At 44.2% G+C, this 21,468-nt stretch overlaps 1 protein-coding gene across 2 annotated transcripts; it reads right to left on the bottom strand.

The window, feature by feature from the left end:
- Positions 1-10,662: 10,662 nt before the first annotated feature.
- LOC115783565 (uncharacterized) lies at positions 10,663-20,350 on the bottom strand. Of its 2 annotated transcripts, none has more exons than XM_030734446.1 (6): positions 19,798-20,350; positions 19,624-19,684; positions 14,503-14,810; positions 14,024-14,057; positions 11,657-11,690; positions 10,663-10,975 (listed from the first exon to the last, which is right to left on the bottom strand). In XM_030734446.1, exons 1-5 carry the CDS (start codon positions 20,215-20,217, stop codon positions 11,677-11,679), a joined length of 837 nt encoding a protein of 278 aa, XP_030590306.1. In that variant the 5' UTR covers positions 20,218-20,350; the 3' UTR covers positions 10,663-10,975; positions 11,657-11,676. The 2 variants fall into 2 exon arrangements, with proteins under 2 accessions (XP_030590306.1, XP_030590305.1); XM_030734445.1 differs by having other exon boundaries at positions 10,663-10,951.
- Positions 20,351-21,468: the final 1,118 nt, after the last annotated feature.

The following is a 21,468-nucleotide window of genomic DNA, read 5'->3' as shown; positions in this document are numbered from 1 at the left end:
CCTTCACATATCATTAGATCATTAGAATCTTTATTGTCATTGTACACACAGGTTGTACAATGACAACTATGTTTATGGTGTGGAATATGATATCAGATACAATGCAAATCCTCTTATATAAATTTAATGCATGAACAGATAGAGAGAAGATCTCTTTTAGAGCATACTGAACACCTCTGTATAGGGCACATCTGTGGACTAATTACAGGAAAGTGAGTTTATGGAAGCTTCATTTGGCTTATGAGGTTATTATTGAAGAGACCAATTTGTTTCTGTACAAATGAGAACTGTCAGTACATTTGAAGCTTATTGAGAAATCTCATGTATACATTTATTTGCAGGCTCAAGACCTCTGAGAATGACATCATTGTGGGCTTGACAGACACGAGTCTTCATTCTGGAGACACCGGTATGGTTGTCTCTTTGTGGGAAGATAATTTCAGTGTATTTTTTTAATCTGATTTTTAATGTTGTGTTATTTGTTTTGTTTCTATGAACTATGAGTTTGGAATAAATAAAACAGACTGATAAGGAGGAGGCTCAGGGTGGTAGAGACACTGGACAAATTCTGTTTGTTGTATTTTAGTTTCTGGTATAGTTTTTTAATTATAATTTTATGATTTTACTTTTTAAATATGTGTTAGGTATCAATATTTAAGAACACGCAGTACTTGCAATGAAACTTTAGCTTAATTTTAATTTATTATAATAACCATGCTCTGTAGGTAGAATAGTTTCATCTTTTGATCACAACTGTAAAATAATAAGTTTCACATAAGTGATTTCTGCTCCAACAGAGACCTCACAATTTCTTAAGAAATCTCTAAAAAAAAGGAAACTCTAGCATCTAATAAAGAAATGACAGTCTGATAAATTTGATTTTTTTTTTTTTCTGTATTGAGACTTCAGCTTTTAGATTATCATACAAAGTTAATTGAGCACTTTAAATAAATAACATTAAAGAATGTTGCCTGCAGTATATTTTAAAGCTCTTTGTTGACTTGATATACTTGTAACCCACTGATGTCTAAATCTGCAGTTCCAAAATTGTTGATATTGGGGGAAAAAAACAGAAATAATTAAGAAGCTTCCTGTGTTTTCTTTTCTCTATCTCCTGCTGTTGATTGGCACTCTGTATGTTTTTGCCAGAGCACAGAAATGACTCATAATTGTGTGTTTTAAAGACCAAATTGTATCTGCATGTCTGTTTGTACTCAATAAATATACACAATAAATAACACGAGAATTTTTTTTCCTCTCCCTACTTTGACTTTCAGGTATTATGAATCTGAATTCTGTTGCACTCAATAAATGGCTGTTCAGATGAATTGGACTCTAAAACAAAATTTCTTGTTGTTTTTTTCCATTGCAATTTTTCTTTTCTGATAAGGAAATGAGAGGACAAAGCTAATGAGAGTCTATCAGTACTGTTCCACAGCACCTTTCATTGTGACTGACCTGCTGCTGTTAGCTGACAGGGCCTGCATTAGAACAGACCAAAACCTTCAGCAAAAAGACGTCCTACAGACATTTTTTTTTATGGCAAAAGTGGGGGGAAAAAAGTTTTTCACCTAAAACTTCATTTAATAAAAAAACGTTTTGAACCACTTCACTGTAAAAAAAAACAAAACAAAATCAACATTTATTGTCTTGGTAGAAATATATCCAGTTATTTAAAAAAACAATGTAAACTGATAAATGCTACATGACTGAGGCTGTGGGAAACAGTGCTTCCTGTGAGATTACACAGCAACAGCATGCCAACAAAATTAAAGTAGTCTTTTACTGTGATCACATTACAATTGTCTGTAATGTTACCAAAATTAGTAATGACATAAGTGCTGTTTATTTCACTTCATGGTGGAGAAAGGACAAAAATTATCTACAGTGCTTGAGTGGCCTTATGTAAGGACAATATATTGCTTAAGCCAATAGAATGATTACCTTATTTCATCAACTTAAAACCTCTGGGCTAATTTAGGTTTTAACCTTTATTGTTAAAAAAAAAAAAATCCACTTTAGCTATAGAGCTAAATTTGTTCAATAAAATCATGGATTTTAGTTCATGTGATGAAATCAATGCCACGTGTGACATAATGAAACTTTTATAACATAAAAGCAGTGTTTGTGTTTGTTGTATTCTTGGATGGGTGCTCTGTTAACTGCAATTTCCAATGTGTGAACCTGTTCACCCACATGGCAATAAAACCTTCATTCATTTCATTCATTCCTTTTGAAATGTCAGTGTAAAAATTAAACAAGGTTGCAAACCTCTTACACAATGCACATTCCTGGCCTACATGTTTGCTTTTTGTTTTGGCTCTGCAGTATTCTTCCCATTACAGAGCACACTGCTTAATTTCTGTAGCTCAGTTAATTATAGATCTCTTGATAACGACTTGTTTTATAATGCAATTGTCATGTAGTTTATCCAAAGCTCACTTTCTGAATACTGAAACCTGTAAATTATTTTCACATTATTAACTTTGTGTCTTTTTAGGGATTTGCTAGCTTAGTGTAGCTATTAGCTTACACCTCTGCCGACTCACTGAGAGCACGGCTGCTTCGCAGGTCCCTCCTGCACTTTCCTGCTGTGTGTCAGATGGTAAGTTACTCCTCAGCCTCCTTTAGCAGTAACAATACTTGTAATAAATGTAGCCTGTTTGTAGCTTTGGAGGACAGGCTCAGAGACTTGGGCTACGTTCACACTGCAGCCTGAAGTGACCCAATACCGATTTTTTTTTTTGTGAAATCTGATTTTTTGTTTTTTTGTTTTTTGTATGGTCGTTCACATTTCCAAATATATGCGACTTGGATGTGATCTGTATGTGAACAGCAGACAAACCTAAAAGTGTCCCGCATGTGCAGTAGAGGATGCGATAACGTCACATGTAGCGAGCGCACTGAATGTTTGCGGAAGTCACACGTTTTCCTTCCCGTGTCCGCGTAACGGGACGCAGAATAGTGCGTTTGTCGAGTATCAATGACGTGCCGCGACACACCTACTAAGGAACAAACTCCAGTTATTGGTGACTGTTGGCAAACGTGAAGCTGGCAACGAGGTTCAGTATGTTAAAATAAAATTATTTTAAGAAAAAGTGATTTAAAATGCAAAAGCAAAAACACAAAACCGTGACCAGTAGCTGAGGCCCTATGTGGTACAGGGACCAGTGCGAGGGAGGATGGAATCCCATAAAGAAAACTACAGCAAACTAAATCACCCAGACACATGACGACCACACCCTTGAATTAAGACCTCAATCCCAGGAGAACGCAGCAAACACGAAGACAAGGGGACGGGAGAAACCACCACCCAAGCCACCAGCACTGCCACCACCATGGCCTCACAACTGAAATGAAATCAAAACAATCAGTGAAAAACAAAAACAATTAATTAACAAACAGAAAACAAACACACAAAAAAACAAACAAAAAAAAACATGCATGCGTGCACACACACACACACACACACACACACACACACACACACACACACACACACACACACAATGTACCCTCTCGAGGTTTACTGGTTTCATCCATCCATCCATTCACTTCCGCTTATCCTGTTCAGGGTCGCGGGGGGGGAGCCTATCCCAGCTGACATAGGGCGAGAGGCAGGGTACACCTGTACAGGTCGCCAGCCTGTGGCAGGGCCAACACAGAGAGACAGACAAACATTCACACCTATGGGCAATTTAGAGTGGCCAGTTAACCTAGGTGGGAAGACCCTACTTAGTCTTTTATTTTATGTCACATATTACAGCTTTTCCTACACATCTATTTAATATTACACCAACCTGTTGCCCTCCCCTGTCTGTCCATTCTCCCCCTCTTCCTCTCTTCTTTCTCTCCATCCTCACAGCTGAATGACATGAACTTTGTGTTCAGTATTTTTAAAAATACAGCAGTCAAACCAGATATAAAAAAACATGACATTTTCATTTTAAATGATATCCTTTTGTATAACAGTTGCTGACAGGATGCTGCATCTGATCAGACTCACCAGATACATCACAACAGCCCTGTAGTCTTATATTGAGTGAAGACATTTAAACTCAAGTGTATCACTGCCAAGTTCTATAATTTATCTGTTTTATGATTCACCATCTAATTAAACAAATTATTATGTTCTTTTATTCTTCTTGTTACGATCTGTTATATTGTAATTACACAGTTGCAGAACAGTGGCCTGTTATTTTACTAGTATTAACTTATGCTAACCTCAGTATTTAAAAGCCTCCTCTTGATACACTGACATAACTTACCGACTGTCTTTAAATTACTTTGAAAAGCTTTGTTTCATGCCAACAGCATTTTTATCCTTCTTCCGTTTTCTGTTTTGTTCCCCGGAGAACTTAGTTTTTTGTGCCACTCCATCTTTAGCTACCTGTCATCAGATGAAAGCACCATTCAAATGAAAACAGTCTCGATCGATTGTTCTCGATTTACTTGTTGCAAACATTTTTGTGCGTGTAATATGTGTCATGATGGCTCTCGCTCTCTCTCGCTCTCTCTCTCTCTCTCTCGCTCTCTCTCTCGCTCTCGCTCTCGCTCTCTCTCGCTCTCTCTCTCTCTCTCTCTCGCTCTTTCTCTCTCTCTCTCTCGCTCTCTCTCGCTCTCTCTCTCTCTCTCGCTCTTTCTCTCTCGCTCTCTCTCTCGCTCTCGCTCTTTCTCTCTCTCTCTCTCTCTCTCTCTCGCTCTTTCTCTCTCTCTCTCTCGCTCTTTCTCTCTCGCTCTCTCTCTCGCTCTCGCTCTTTCTCTCTCTCTCTCTCTCTCGCTCTCTCTCTCTCTCTCGCTCTCTCTCGCTCTCTCTCGCTCTCTCTCGCTCTCTCGCTCTCTCTCTCTCGCTCTCTCGCTCTCTCTCGCTCTCTCTCTCTCTCTCTCTCTCTCTCGCTCTCTCTCTCTCTCGCTCTCTCTTTCTGTAATGTAGCAGTAAATAATTATGGGTGAATTTTATTCTGTAGAAATTGTTGTTTCTGTTAAATCTGACTGAGAATTACATCTTTTCTAGCTGCCACTATACATGCATTAACTTTACCCTTAGATGTTGGGACAACGAAACACCATCTTGTGTACTTTTATGGTACAACGCTATTGAATATGCAGGCCAACAACATGAACAGCAGATAAATGAATGGTAGCCTGCAGGTTGCTGGTTCAGTCCCGGTAGCTATGAGATGATTGTTTTTGTATCCCTGACAAAAATAAGTAGGATTAACAACTTGATTAGGATATTTTTATTTATTCTTTGTGTCTGTTTGTTCCCTTTAATGAAGCAGATTCTTCAGAACCTGTCATCCCTTTTGAAGTATGTCCCCACATGGTTGAGCTTATTGTCATGATTTAGTTTATCAATCTTCCCGTAAATGTTCGATGTGGCTGTCGTGACGCTTGGAGGAAAGTCCATGGCAGTCAGCAAGTCCGTGTTGGTTTTCTAACCAGAGGGTGGAGCATGCCTTTGACGAAAGGAGGGCATCTTCAGTTCAGATCTGTGCATGCTTCAGACTTGAGATTACATTCATGTTCAAGGATGCGTTCAAGATTGCAGAGAAGAAGAAATAAAGAGGAAGAACAGATACCAGGAGGAACAGAAAGCAGCCAGTCGAGGAAAACAGAGTCAAACAGAAACAATGAAACGTATTTCAGAATATACAAAAATATACAAAATATACAAAAACTGTTATATACAGTTTTTGTTTATTATTTATCTGACCATGTTAAGGGTTATAAATGCAGCGATACCACCATGCAGCACAATTACTTTAAAGCCAAACTTTGGTCATTAATCCAATGTTACACCAAAGTTCATATTATGCAGCTGTGAATACGACTGTTTCCTCACACACTTTACTAAAAAAAATCTATAATAATAACACACTATGAATTATGTGAGTTAGTGCCAAGAAAGAAGAAAAAACTTGGTATTGTTCTTATACCGACTATGGCAGAATGAAGTAGCGTTTTAATAATTTTAGTGTTTATGAGTTTGCTGCATTGCAGACTTGGATTATTTGTTCAGTAGCTCTAAGTTCTGGTGTCGCCCCACCAAACATGACAGAAGACCCCATCTGCTGGGATCAGATGGGGGTGGGGGGGGAGAGAGAAGAGAAAAGAGAGAGAAACTACAGGAGAGTTTAATAACTGCTAATGATAAATACAGTAATAGTGTATAAACACAGGGTGTAAAGAGATGACTGAAGAGGAAATGCTCAGTGCATCATGGGAACGCCCCAGCAGCAGGGCTGGTTCACCTGATCCAGGGCAGGTTTATCCACAGAAACCCTCATGCAGGCCGACCCTTATGTCCCGTATGTTTCTCCTCTCACAACGCTGATTTGTTTGTGGCAGTTGCTTTCATCTTGTTATGTGTTTAACCGCTTCATATTTTCCCACAGTATAGTTTTAATTTTCATTAGTAAAGCTGCTCTGATGCCAGTAAAAACCCTCACTGGTCAGATGCTGCCCACACCACCACTTTCTTGTGAACAAGCAGGGGAAACCCGGGGTTCATTTAGGGACTTAACAACCAGCTTCATGTGACTGCTGATGTTAGAGTAGGGTAATGGGAAAATACCCTGGGTATGTGGGACTCACCTTGTAGTGCAGGGTCCAGGTTAGCCTCAATGCAGAAATTGGACCAGCTTTATAGTATGAAAGGCCCATAATTATTTAACCAAATGAGCCCAAATCCTGATTTGTAATACAGGCCTCTGGTGTTTCAGAGTCTTCTTGTTTCCCCTTTGAGCCTCTCTTGGAATTTATTTTTTAATTTTCTAACTTTTCAACAGCCTGAGAACAGGTTTGCTAACAATCTTTAGTGTCAAAAACTAACCAATTTTTATCAACATAACCAGCAAATGAAAGCAAAAGTACAAAGTGACTGAAAATGAACAATCATTGCAAGTTGAAAAACTTCTAAATTTAAATCAAAAGCTCAGAGTTCTAACCTTAAAAGGGTAGTGAAAAATACACCATAATTATATGTTATATGTTAATAAAACTGAATAACTAAGGCATGTTTCAAGTGTCAATAAGTTGCTGTCTGATGGAGCCTTTCACACCTCAGATTTTAGGGTTTGCGTGGTTTTTGGCATCGAGCTGGGAAGTCACAGCCAAGGACAGCCTGGATGTTAGGGTCACGAGTCAAAACTCATGACGCTGTGGATCTGAACTTATGGTCATGTTGTGGACAGACAGATCGAGCTTTCAAGGAAATTCACTTCTGGGGGAATTCTTCCCTCTGGTACATTATCAAGGCAGCTTTAGTGGTCCTTCCAGCTTTCTACTATGACTGACCTCCCTCACTTAGTCTGATCAAAAAGTCAGAACAATGAAGAGTCCTGATGATTTCAAACTTTCTTCATTTCATGATTATTGAATCTTTTTTTGTTAATTTAGTAGATGTATTTTTTTTTTTTTTTTTTTATAAGCTGACCAACATTTTTAAATATAAGTTTCCATTGTGCCACAGCATACTGAGTGCAGATTGATGGGGAAGAAATGCCAAGTTTTATATCTACGACACTTAACTGTGATTTTATCCATTCAACAAAAATGAGGTGGAATTATTTAAGATAATTGCAGTTACACCAAATTCTTCATCACTGAGGAACAAAGCAGCCATATTTTCACCACTGTGGTCAGAGTTGGGATTTTCTTTTTTTGCTTGCTGTTCCACTTGTAGTTCTGTTTTCAAAAAGGAAATCCTTGTGGCTCATTGGCATATATTTGCGTTTCAAGTTTAATCTCACATCAGATGTCAAACCTGCCAAAGATGAAGGACTTTCTGAAAACCTTTCCCCTTAGGGAATTCAGCATCCTCGTCACCATCACTGGCAGTTTTGTTTACAATATTTTGCTTGACAGGAATATGTCGTGCTCTTGCAAAGATGTAGCTCAGGACTGCAGCATATACATGGCTATGCCGACTTTTATTATATTTTTTTTAATAATCTGTGTAGGCAAGAAGATCCAGATGACCTTCCAGTATATGGTCAGATGTAGAGGTATGCATTCAGGAAACACCACTAAGCAGGATAAACAAAAAAAAGAGCAAAACAACATCAACGGCTGCAGGACAGCATTATGTGGAGTTTTCTGGACTCTTATTTTGAGAGCAGGTTGTATCAGTCTGTTGTGGGTTGTCTCGGTGCTCATTGATGGAGATTGGTATGTTTGCTGTTGGAATGATCAGTCTGAAAAACAGGCGACGTTAGCCTGTAAAAACAAAAACAATATCACAGCTGAGGAAAATGTAAACATCACGGGGCTGAAAAACAAATCAAGGGTGAGTATTTCTGACTTCATCCACAGCATTTCACATTGTTCTGTCTTATTCTACTCCTGGTGCTGTTTTAAAATGAACATTTTTGATTCTTTCTTTTTCAGACTATTGGCTTCTCTGTCCTCCTACTTATCATGTTTGTGGTGGCTATCACATCACTGTGTGAAAGGTCAAGATGCTGCAGTAGAACTGTTTATGACATAGTGCTCTTGGAAGAGGGAGAAAAATTAACGAAAGAGAGTTTGAAGGAAGCAGCAAAAGTTGAATTAACCAGTGTCATCTTTGATAAAATGGGTGAAGATCAATGGACAGAGTGTTTTGATGCTTCTGCAGAAATTATTGAAAATTCAAGGAAACCGAGACTTTCTAAAGAACAGTGGGATAGGAGGCGTTTAGAGTACCGGGAGTTCAGTGGGTCTGTGGAGGTGAGGATGGTTCAACCACAGCCGGATCCACAACAGGATCAACAGCAGGACTCACAACAGGATCAACAGCAGGACTCACAACAGGTTCAACAGCTGGATCCACAACAGGATCAACAGCTGGATTCACAACAGGATCAACAGCTGGACTCACAACAGGATCAACAGCTGGATCCACAACAGGATCAACAGCTGGATCCACAACAGGATCAACAGCTGGATCCACAACAGGTTCAACAGCTGGACTCACAACAGGATCAACAGCTGGATCCACAACAGGTTCAACAGCTGGATCCACAACAGGGGTTTGCACATTTATAGTTGGTGTTTGTTTCTGAGTGGGGTCACCAAGATCACCACAAAAACACTGTCTTCTTTCTTTATCCGTATTTTCCTAAAATTTCATTTAAAAAGGCGTTCAGACTCTGAAATATGGAACTTATAAACTAAAATCAATTTTATTTGTAAAAAATGTAATTTAATTTGTATAGTTTGTACTAATAAAATAATATCTGTATAATGATTAATAATAATATTTTTTATTCATAGGTGCCAGTGCATGGAGATACAACCTGTCAAGAAGTCATTGTATTTCATAATCCATATTCATAATTAATATTGCATAATTCATGTGTTGTATAAGCGCTTTGAGTGCTCAGAGTTGAAAAGTTCTATATAAGAACTAGTCCATTTACCATTACATGATATATATGGGCCAGAAATAGACGATGCATTACTTACATTAATTTGCTTTGGTCAACTTTTTGTGGGAAAATGTGACATTTGTGAAGAAAATGTGGCATTTTTTATAGCTAAATATTTGCTTTTTTATGAATACAGCCACCTGGGCCCTGATGGTGGTCTTTACAGTCTGGGGGTTGCTGAAATTTTGGCTTTAATGACAGAGCCAATGAGCTCCATTTCTACCAGTTACCAGTAGTTTTCTACTCTAACGGAGCACTCAAAGCGCTTGGACAGATCACTGATCAGCCTGTGCATGCTAACAAGTTTGTGTTGGATTATTTCAGCACACAGAGTGGTGTGTTCTGGAATGTAATCACTCTGCCTGTACACAGCTGGTTGGAAATGATACAAGCTAAAGTGGATACATTTGATGAGAATTTGTGCATGAGTTTGTGAATGAGTTTGTGCATCTGTTTTTTATTTTATAAAAAATATTTCTACTACATAAATGTTTTAAATGTTCATCTATTTGTTTTTATCTTGTTGAGTTAAATTCAATTCAATTTATTAATATAGCAGCAAATCACAACAAACAGTTGCCTCAATGCACTTTAGATTGTGAGGTAAAAACCTTACAATAATTACAGACAAATGGCCCCCTGTGAGCAAAAACTCCCTTTAACAGGAAAAACCCTCCAGCAGAACCAGGCTCAGGGAGGGGGGGTCATCTGCTGTGAGGGGCTGATGGTGAGGGGAGAGAGACAGGACAAAAGACACTGTGGAAGAGAGCCAGAGATGAATAACTAATGAGTTGGGTATAAACAGAGTAAAAAGAGGTGAATGAAGAAGAAACACTCTTAGATGTTATTTTGTTATTCTCTCATCTTGTGTGGGCTGTTTAGTTTTGTCTTGTCTCCTTTTCCTTCATTATCTCAGTGTATTCGGTTTATCTTAGTTCCTCATTTGAATCAATTTTGGTTCAAACATTCTTGAGTTCACTGACTGAGGTGAAAACATGACCTCCCTCCACCTGTCAGTGGGTGAGGTAAAAATTAATGCAGCTCTGCACAGAAATAAATCCCATACTGCATAAACTTATCAAAATAATGTCACAGGGAACACGTGCCATCATCAACACTATAGAGTGTGTGACTATTTTTTGTACAGCAGTTTATTTTAATGAATATTTGTTTGCAACATTCAGTTTACACATTTATTAATGAGAAAGCTGAATTGTTGATAGGCTACAGAGAACAAAAAGCATCATAGAAACATTTCTTTGGATTTATCATTACAAACAGCAAAGATCAGACACTTTGTACAGTCTGACAAAGCGAGAACTTCCATCTGTCGGCTGACTTGCAGAAGCCATCCAAGAGGAGCTGGAGGAGGTGGCAGGGAAAAGGAGGTCAGGGTGTCTCTGCTGTCCCGAGGACCTGGACCAGCAGCAGGAAATGGAGGCTGGATGGACAGGAACTCTTTGAGGTCATTTGCATTGTTTTTGTAGCTGCGTCACTTTATTTGCTTTTCAGGCAGATTCATCAAATGTGTCTTTGATCTTTATTGGGCAGAAAACACAGAACTGTGTGAGGACAGAGCAAAGTTACTGCAGCTGAAACTAGACTGAAAAACAAAATGTGGTGTTAACTGATTAATAATAATAATAATAATAATAAGTAAATAAAACAAAATATACAGAAATTTGTCACATTGACTCAACACACCGAGCTGGCGGAGCTGCTACTGAGACAAAGATGTCTACACTGAGTGTTTCATGAACTTATTAAATTACACTTTGAACTTTATAATTCTGGGCCGTGTTCTGAGTGTGTTAACCTGAGTTTGCACACGTGCGTAAAAAAAGTAACCATCATCAGTGGAGCTGATGGAAACACACGTGCAGTTTTAATTTAAAAAAAAGTCAAAGTTTTAATTAACTAATTAATTAATAGGAAGTAAAAGTCTAAACTGAGTCTCCATCCATGACCCAGTTTAGACTTTTATTGTCTGCTTTCTCTTTGTTCTCACTTTGTAGATGTAAAACCTGCTCTGTGTGGAGCTGGGAAAAAGCACTGAGTGCTTGATGTGAGCCAGTTGTAGTGAAAACAGGTACAGCAGAGACCTCCAGTGGCCACTGTGCAGATTTCCATCCTCACATTAAGAAACTTAAGGATGTGCAGGGCTTTAGTATTATCACTGTAAAGGTAAGTTTGCTGATCTTAAGAGAGCTGTAAGCTGAGCTGAGGAGTGTGGGTGTGTTTACCTTGTGTCACTGCATGAAGCTCATAATTTTGTGCCTGCAAAAGATTTTCATCAGTGATTAAAAAGTTCACTTTCTGCTTAAAAAAAAACAAACAAACAAAAAAACAAGTAATAAATGCATGAATTAGCTTTTCAGCGTCACGCTGAGACAGGATGTTTCTAATTTTAGAAATATTACGCAAATGCAAAAAAGCGGTCCTACATACTGTATTTGTTTAATATGTGCATTGAAGGACATATCCTGCTCAAAAATAACTCCAAGATTTCTCATAGTGTTACTGGAGGCCAAGTAATGCCATCCAGAGTAAATGTTTAGTTCATCACCACGTTTTTAAGATTTGTGGGGCCGAGCACAAGTTCTTCAGTTTTATCTGAATTTAAAAGCAGGAAATTAGAGTTTCTGTTTCGTTTTTCTAATAATACTGCCTAAGGGAAGCATGTATAATGTAAATAGAATTGGTTCTAGCACAGAACCCTGTGGAACTCCATAATTAACCTTAGTGTGTGAAGAAGACTCCCCATTTACATGAGTCTATGAGATAAATATGATTCAAACCACTGCAGTACAGTACCTTTAATACCTATAGCAAGCTCTAATCTCTGTAATAAAATGTTATGGTCAACAGTATCAAAGCTGCACTGAGGTCCAACAGGACAAGAACAGAGATGAGTCCACTGTCAGAGGCTCTAAGAAGATCATTTGTAACCTTCACTAATGCTGTTTCTGTACTGTGATGAATTCTGAAACCTGACTGAAACTCTTCAAATAAACCGTTCCTCTGCAGATGATCAGTTAGCTGTTTTACAACTACTCTTTCAAGAATCTTTGAGAGAAAAGGAAATTGGAGATTGGCCTATAATTAGCTAAGACAGCTGGGTCAGTGATGGCTTTTTAAGCAGAGGTTTAATTACAGCCACCTTGAAGGTCTGTGGTACATAGCCAACTAATAAAGACTGATTGATCATTTTTAAGATTGAAGCATCAATAATTGGAAAGACTTCTTTGAACAGTCTAGTAGGAATGGGATCTAATAACATGTTGCTGGTTTGGAGGAAGTAACTATTGAAGTTAACTCTGAAAGATCAACTGGAGCAAAAGAGTCTAAACAAATACCAGCAGTGCTGAAAGCAGCCGAACATGAAGAATAATCTTTGAGATGGTTATGAATCATTTTTTCTCTAATGTCTTAAATTTTATTTGTAAAGAAATCCATGAAGTCACTACTAGTTAACGTGAAAGGAATACTCGGCTCTACAGAGCTCTGACTCTTTGTCAGCCTGGCTACAGTGCTGAAAACAAACCTGGGGTTGTTCTTATTTTCTTCAATTAATGATGAATAGTAAGATGTCCTAGCTTTACGGAGGGCTTTTTTTATAGAGCAACAAACTCTTTTTCAGCATCTACATGGATGTTAAAATCACCCACTATAATTATTTTATCTGAACTGAGCACTAAATCAGATAAAAAGTCTGAGAAATCAGACAGAAACTCTGAGTAAGGACCAGGTGGACAATAGATAATAACAAATAAAACAGGTTTTTGAGTTTCCCAATTAGGATGGACAAGAGTAAGAGTCAGGCTTTCAAAAGAATGAAAACTTTGTCTGGGTCTTTGATTAATTAATAAGCTGGAATTGAAGATTGCAGCTAATCCTCCTCCTCGACCTGTGCTTCGAGCATTCTGACAGTTACTGTGACTCGGGGGTGTTGATTCATTTAAACTAACATATTCATCCTGCTGTAACCAGGTTTCTGTAAGGCAGAATAAATCAATACGTTGATCAATTATTAAATCATTTACTAATAGGGACTTGGAAGAGAGAGACCTAATGTTTAATAATCCACATTTAACTGTTTTATTCTTTGGTGCAGTTGAGGAAGCAATATTATATTTTTCTTTTTGAATTTTTAAGCTTAAATATTTTTTGCTGATTTTAGCTTTGGTTTTTGGTGGTCTGGGAGCAGGCACCCTCTCTGTGGGGATGGGGTTTTGGGGGGATGGCAGGAGGAGAGAAGCTGCAGAGAGGCGTGTAAGACTGCAACTCTGCTTCCTGGTCTCAACCCTGGGGAATCAGGTTTTAGGAGGGTTAATAAATTTGGCCAGATTTCTAGAAATGAGAGCTGCTCCATCCAAAGTGGGATGGATGCCGTCTCTCCTAACAAGACCAGAAACTTTGCCAGTTATCTATGAAGCCCACGTCGTTTTTTGGACACCACTCAGCCAACAATTCAAGAACATGTGGCTAAACATGTCGCTCCTGGTCTGAAAGTTTTTACATTTGTTGTGAAATTGGATTATCACAATAAAGGTAAGTTAGCTGATTTTAAAAGAGCTGTAAGCTGAAATGAGGAGTGTGGGTGTGTTTACCTTGTCCCAGTGCAAGAAGCTCATAATTTTGTGCCTGCAAAAGATTTTCATCAGTGAGTAAAAAGTTCATGTTCTGATAGAAAAAGTAAAGACAGGATCTCTGTGCACTAGTTATTCCCTCTTTAATCTGTTCCTGCACACAGTGTTAGCGGTTAACACACATGCTGAACACCTCAGGAAGGCATCCTGTATGAAAATCTGTGTCATATTAAATATGCAGATCCATATTGGACAATCAGCAGCAGCTGAAAGCAGCTCTCCTGTTTCTGCACAAATATGTTTTGGGTCTTTAGTTAAATTTTAACAAAACCATAAAACCAACAAACTGTGTTTTATTGCTTATTCATGTCAGCTGAGTCCATATGATGGTGAAGGTGACTCTGCAGATCAGAAACTAACACAAACTAGTTCCATCTCTTCAGACTGACAGAGTCTGGCAGCTGTAACATCTGGCATGTAAAGAACACTCAGCACTTTACCTGCTGATGTGCTGCTCCATGATCCTGCTCCCCTCCTGTGGCGCTCCCCTCGCTGATCCACTTGAAGTCCTCGTTTGTTGCTGTTGGTTTTTGTTCTTTGGCTTTATTGATCATTTGCTGAGCAACATTAAAACAGCCGTCCCAGTCTTTCCTGTTTATGTTGCTCTGAATCTCTTTAGTTAAGGTCTCATTGACTTCATTCCTCAGAAGCTCCTCCAGAACCTTTTTCTCCTCTTCCAGAATCAGTTTGTAATAAAAAGTTTTCTTGTTGCAACAACTGAATTTGTTTATAAAGTATTTTCTCCATCCTGTCATGTCCTGGGCCGTTGGCCCAGCGTTTTGTGTTAGTTTATTTCCTAGTGTTGTGATATGTCTGCGTCTCTGTCCTGAGTCTGTGCCTGTTCCCCGTGTTTAGTCAGTATGTTCCTTGGTTTGTCACTTCCTGTTTATTTTGACAGTCTGGTTTTCCTGTGCTTTGTGTTCAGCTTTGCTTCCCCTGTGTAATTAGTTTCATTTGCCTCACCTGTTGTTCCCTGCTGTTTCCTCTTGCCCTGATTACCCAGTGTGTATTTAAGCCCTCAGTTTCCATGTGTTCCTTGTCGCGTCGTTGATGTTGTGTGCCCGTGTGTTCCCTGTGTTTGCCCGTCGTCTCCCTTCCAAGATTTTTGTATTTGTTTTTCCCCTGCTTAAATAAATCCCTTTTAAGTTACGCTGACTTCTGGAGTCCTTCGTGTCAGCCATTCCTCGCCTGTTTCCTCCCCGGCCATGACAGAACGACGCGACCATACTAAAGACCCTGCAAGCTCCGGCCGCTACAATGGCACTCGCCTGGCGCTGGGGGGACCAGCTTTTTTGAACGGTCCCCGGCGACGCCGCTCACCGCCCCCGCCTAAACCGCAGGTCTGCCGCGTGGGCGGACTGTTTTTGGCGCCGGCCGCTCCCTCACCTGTCACTCCGCTCGCTGGCCCCTCCTGTCCTCAGCAGTCGCCGCAGCCACGGAGGACGAGATACCGGAGGAAGCGGAGAGACGTTTTCCTGGAGCCAGCGCCCGGAATGACTCCTGAGGAGTCATTTTTCCGATTCCTGGGTCACAGGGGTCCCTGGCCTCCCACCACTTCCGCGTCACCACTGCCTGCTGCTGACGGAGGAAGACCAAGCTCCCGGCAGCATCAGAGAGAATCGCCGCGGGAGCAGAGCGGTATAACGCCGCGGAGACGGTCACTCTCGCCTCAGTCAGCTGTAGCGCCAGCTCATTCTCCGTTTCCCCAGTTAGCCGTAGCGCCAGCTCATTCTCAGTTTCCCCAGACAGCTGTCGTGCCAGCTCAGTCTCAGCCTTCCCAGTCAGCCGCAGCTCTCCCTAGCTCTCAGTCGCAGTGTTCCCAGTCAGCTGTAGCTTCTCTCTCTCGTCAGTTAGCTCCAGCTCCCTCTGCTCCAGCTCCCTTAGCTCCATCTTCCCCTGCACCCGCACCTGTTCCGCGGGTGGGGGCAGCCACGGACGGGCTGACCTCTGCACCCGCACCTGTTCCGCGGGTGGGGGCAGCCAGACCCAAGCCTTCGCATCGGTTTTCTGCGTTAGCTGCAGCAGCAGGGTTTCAGTCAGCTCTAGCTCCAGTCGCTCCCTCTCGCCTTCAGTCAGCTCTAGCTCCAGTCGCTCCCCCTCGCCTTCAGTCAGCTCTAGCTCCAGTCGCTCCCCCTCGCCTTCAGTCAGCTCTAGCTCCAGTCGCTCCCCCTCGCCTTCAGTCAGCTCTAGCTCCAGTCGCTCCCCCTCGCCTTCAGTCAGCTCTAGCTCCAGTCGCTCCCCCTCGCCTTCAGTCAGCTCTAGCTCCAGTCGCTCCCCCTCGCCTTCAGTCAGCTCTAGCTCCAGTCGCTCCCCCTCGCCTTCAGTCAGCCCTAGCTCCAGTCGCTCCCCCTCGCCTTCAGTCAGCCCCAGCTCCTGTCGCTCCCTGTCCACTCCAGTCTCAGTCAGCCCCAGCTCCTGTCGCTCCCTGTCCACTCCAGTCTCAGTCAGCCCCAGTAGCTCTTCCTCGGTCCCCGGTGTCAGCTGTTTCTGTGCCCTCTCAGTCTGCTCCCTCCGCTTTAACGTCAGTTAGCTCCGTAATCCCCTTGGACCCTTCAGTCAGTTCGGTTTTGGTCTCTTCATCTGCAGTTTTTCCATCTTTAGTCGCAGTTCCCTCAGCTCCGGCTCCCTCGGTAGCTCCAGTAATGACAGCTTGCCCAGTGTCAGCTCTTCCTAGCTCTCAGTCAGTCTCCACGCAGACTGCTCCCCGTAGCGTTCAGTCAGCTTCCACGCAGCCAGATCTCCCTAGCTCTCGGTCAGTTTCCACGCAGCCAGATTTCCCTAGCTCTCGGTCAGTTTCCACGCAGCCAGATCTCCCTAGCTCTCGGTCAGTTTCCACGCAGCCAGATCTCCCTAGCTCTCGGTCAGTTTCCACGCAGCCAGATCTCCCTAGCTCTCGGTCAGCTTCCACGCAGTCGGCATGCTCTAGCTCGCAGTCTGCCTCCACGCAGTCTGCTCTCCCTAGCTCGCAGTCTGCCTCCACGCAGTCTGCTCTCCCTAGCTCGCAGTCTGCTCTCCCTAGCTCGCAGTCTGCTTCCACGCAGCCAGTCGTCTCCCGGCCTGCTTCCACGCAGCCAGTCGTCTCCCGGCCTGCTTCCACGCAGCCAGTCGTCTCCCGGCCTGCTTCCACGCAGCCAGTCGTCTCCCGGCCTGCTTCCACGCAGCCAGTCGTCTCCCGGCCTGCTTCCACGCAGCCAGTCGTCTCCCGGCCTGCTTCCACGCAGCCAGTCGTCTCCCGGCCTGCTTCCACGCAGCCAGTCGTCTCCCGGCCTGCTTCCACGCAGCCAGTCGTCTCCCGGCCTGCTTCCACGCAGCCAGTCGTCTCCCGGCCTGCTTCCACGCAGCCAGTCGTCTCCCGGCCTGCTTCCACGCAGCCCATAGCGTCAGCTCCCATGCAGTCCCCTGCACCTTGGCTATTCCCCGAGCGGCCCCTGCTGCTCAATAAAGCAGCAGTGTGCCCTGTTCCGCAGTCCCAGCCTGCGCATCCGGAGCCTCACCATGTAGGCCCCGTTCAGCCCAAAGGCTCAGCTCAGTCCGAGCCGCCAGGGGGTCCCGCTCAGTCCGAGCGCTCCGAGCCTGAGGGTCCCGCTCAGTCCGAGCCGTTGGGGGTCTCCGCTCAGTCCGAGCCGATGGGGGTCTCCGCTCAGTCCGAGCCGATGGGGGTCTCCGCTCAGTCCGAGCCAGGGGGTCCCGCTCAGTCCGAGCCGATGGGGGTCTCCGCTCAGTCCGAGCCAGGGGGTCCCGCTCAGTCCGAGCCGATGGGGGTCTCCGCTCAGTCCGAGCGCTCCGCGCCAGAGGGTCCCGCTCAGTCCGAGCCAGGGGGTCCCGCTCAGTCCGAGCCGATGGGGGTCTCCGCTCAGTCCGAGCGCTCCGCGCCAGAGGGTCCCGCTCAGTCCGAGCGCTCCGCGCCAGAGGGTCCCGCTCAGTCCGAGCGCTCCGCGCCAGAGGGTCCCGCTCAGTCCGAGCGCTCCGCACCAGAGGGTCCCGCTCAGTCCGAGCCGATGGGGGTCTCCGCTCAGTCCGAGCGCTCCGAGCCAGGGGGTCCCGCTCAGTCCGAGCCGGTGGGGGTCTCTGCTCAGTCCGAGCGCTCCACGTCACCCGAGGGTTCCCCACCAGAGCCCGGGGTCGCCCTTCTCCGCCGCCGCATGCCCCGCGGTCGGCCTCCAGTGTCTGCTCCCCGTCGCCGCCGCCGCATGCCCCGCGGTCGGCCTCCAGTGACCCCTCCTCGTCGCCGCCGCATGCCGCGCGGTCGGCCTCCAGTGTCTTCTCCTCGTCTCCGCCGCCGCCGCTGGAAGCACGGTCAGCCTCCGGTGCCTGCTCCCCATCGCCGCTGGGAGCGCGGTCGGCCTCCAGTGTCTCCTCCTCGTCGTCGCCGCCGCCGCTGGGAGCGCGGTCGGCCTCCAGTGTCTCCTCCTCGTCGCCGCCGCATGCCGCGTGGTCGGCCTCCAGTGACTCCTCCTCGTCGTCGCCGCCGCCGCTGGGTGCGCGGTCGGCCTCCAGTGACTCCTCCTCGTCGTCGCCGCCGCCGCTGGGAGCGCGGTCGGCCTCCAGTGACTCCCCCTCGTCGTCGCCGCCGCCGCTGGGAGCGCGGTCGGCCTCCAGTGACTCCCCCTCGTCGTCGCCGCCGCCGCTGGGAGCGCGGTCGGCCTCCAGTGATTCCTTCTCGTCCTCGTCGCCGCCGCCGCTGGGAGCGCGGTTGGCCTCCCTCGTTGGGATTTTGCTTTGTGGCCCCTTGGCCTCTGCGGCCTCCTGAACTGTGTGTTTTTTGTTTTTGGATTTCCCACTGACTCCCCTGAACTGTGGACTGTTTTTTCCCCTGCTGTTTTTTGTTTTTTCATAGCTCCTGGACTGTTCCTTGTTTCGACCCCCTGTTTTGGACTGTCTCCGGCCTTGTGCCGTCGCCTTTTGTTCTGGTCCTGTGTTTTTGTTTTCTTCCGGTACGGGTTTGATTTGTTTTGTTCACGCCCTGTGATTTCTGTTTTGCTCCCTGTCTTTGTTTTGTTTCGGGCCCTCCCTCCTGGTCCCCCGCCTCCCGCCCTTGGCTGGGTTTGTTTTCTGGTTTTGGCCGTCGGGAGCCGGCCTTTGAGGGGGGGGGTACTGTCATGTCCTGGGCCGTTGGCCCAGCGTTTTGTGTTAGTTTATTTCCTAGTGTTGTGATATGTCTGCGTCTCTGTCCTGAGTCTGTGCCTGTTCCCCGTGTTTAGTCAGTATGTTCCTTGGTTTGTCACTTCCTGTTTATTTTGACAGTCTGGTTTTCCTGTGCTTTGTGTTCAGCTTTGCTTCCCCTGTGTAATTAGTTTCATTTGCCTCACCTGTTGTTCCCTGCTGTTTCCTCTTGCCCTGATTACCCAGTGTGTATTTAAGCCCTCAGTTTCCATGTGTTCCTTGTCGCGTCGTTGATGTTGTGTGCCCGTGTGTTCCCTGTGTTTGCCCGTCGTCTCCCTTCCAAGATTTTTGTATTTGTTTTTCCCCTGCTTAAATAAATCCCTTTTAAGTTACGCTGACTTCTGGAGTCCTTCGTGTCAGCCATTCCTCGCCTGTTTCCTCCCCGGCCATGACACATCCACTCCACGTCACAAGGAAAGCTACAACAGTCATACCCAGGAGCAGAGAATAACCGATGAGCTGAAAATATGAAACAAGAAATACAATAAATAACAGCATTATTGTTTATTTACTGTAATTTCATAAGACAATAATATAATAAGATACAGTGTATGAACAACAAAAATTCTCACCTTTGACTTGATTATCATTTCAGCTTTTTGAGCTTCTTCTTCTTCTGTGAGGGTCTCAGATATGTGGAAAAGTTTGCTCGTTTCTTCATCAGTCTTGCAGCAGCCATACCAGTTTGTAAAAAGCAACATAGCTACGACCCACAGCAGACCGATTAAAATCGCTCTGATAACGCGCTTCACTACAAGACACAAAAACGTGTCTGCGTGTTTCGCTGCGCTCCGAAATGTCTGATCTATCAGGAGCATTAAGAAGAACACTAAGAAGAATGGCACAGCCATGATTTCATTGCATTCAAAAGTTTGGCCTTTGCCCGTGCAAACAATGCCGTTCAGATAATAAACGAAGCCGAGCATCCCGATGACTGCCCCGGGGGGGCCGGCTTTGTCAGTACGAAGATATTTCAGGAGTTTTTTCAGCATCTTGATCAGTCAGGTCTCTGCTGAGGCTGCAGCTTCTCTAAAATCACAACCACGTTTTCCACACCAAGACTCACAATCTCTGTTAATTCAGCCTAATGTCTCAGCGCTGCAGGCAGTGAAATGAGCAGCTCCTCCAGCCCAGATGATGATATGAGCCCTTTCCTCCCACCCTCACAGAAGAACCGTGAGCGGCGCAACCGCAGCGTGAAGTCACGAGACGGCGTCTAAACAGCGCTCCGCTTCCACATCATTTGCGTGTCTGACATCTAACGTCCCCACGAACGTTATACTGTGGAGAGATGGCGTGTCAGGAGCAACTTTTTACTGGCAACACGGTGTTGAACCCAAACATCCCGAGCAGACACGGGTAAAGAGAGACAGAAGGATCGCAGCCAGACTGAAAGGAAAGGCAGAGCTGGAGGTGACAGATTAATGCTACTGTACTGAAGTCACTACAGACATGAGTAATAAGCGCACTGAAATGTTACTTTGAAGCTTTATTTCTTACAGTATGAGAGCGGGAAGCACCGCTGCCTCCTGCAGCCCTGATCACGGAGCTCTGACTTTCACTACATTAATCAAAGTCAGAGGCTGTTAGTTAAAACTGTCTAAAGGCTTCAGCTGCTGCTCAGGTTTCATTTCAAGTGCTGGCACATTTATCAGTCAGGTTTGTGGGTGCTGGTTGATTTGGCAGCATCTTACTCCGGATGCCCTGCTTGATGCCCAACACCACAGGAAGATAAATGTTTCCTGTTTTTCATACCAAGCATCACAGTCTCTGTTATCATTGTGTTGTCTTCATGGTTTTTGTTACTCATCGATTGTTTGTGGGTCTGGTGAACAGAGAGGATGTACCATTCTGAGAAACAAAAAAAAAAAATAATAAAAATCTGATTTTGATGGCAGAGGGTCGCGTTTACCACTGCATCGGTAACAGTCTGTAAACATCTGTGGACCGAGGAGAGCAGCTGCTGGACCTTTGGGAGAGGAATGTTGTCCCGCTCTTGTCTGATGGAGGATTCCAGCTGCTCAGCACGACTTTGTCTCCTTTTTCATTTCACAATGTGTCAAAAGTTTTCAGTTAAAGTGGAAAAGTGTTCTGTGGTCAGATGAATCGAAAATTGAAATTCATTCTGGAAATCATACAGCTCACATCGTCTAGACTAAAAAGTAGACACACTGTAGAAAAGGCCTCTAATGAAGGCGGGACTCTGTATTGTTCATTGACCCCGATTGGTTGTTGATTCATAG

Source organism: Archocentrus centrarchus, chromosome 7 (assembly GCF_007364275.1).
Source record: "Archocentrus centrarchus isolate MPI-CPG fArcCen1 chromosome 7, fArcCen1, whole genome shotgun sequence".
NCBI classification, from domain to species: Eukaryota; Metazoa; Chordata; class Actinopteri; order Cichliformes; family Cichlidae; genus Archocentrus; species Archocentrus centrarchus.
The sequence above is the reverse complement of the archived record's forward strand: the minus strand, read 5'-3'. Positions and strand labels throughout refer to the sequence as shown.

What these genes read in the sequence shown, in the direction of transcription:
- LOC115783565 (XM_030734446.1), bottom strand. Translation starts at nt 20,217, where the DNA reads ATGCTGAAAAAACTCCTGAAATATCTTCGTACTGACAAAGCCGGCCCC. An exon ending in TTTCCTTGTGACGTGGAGTG is followed by an intron (nt 14,811 to 19,623) that starts GATGTGTCATGG and finishes AGGACATGACAG; the next exon opens with GATGGAGAAAATACTTTATA. An exon ending in ATGGAGCAGCACATCAGCAG is followed by an intron (nt 14,058 to 14,502) that starts GTAAAGTGCTGA and finishes AATCTTTTGCAG; the next exon opens with GCACAAAATTATGAGCTTCT.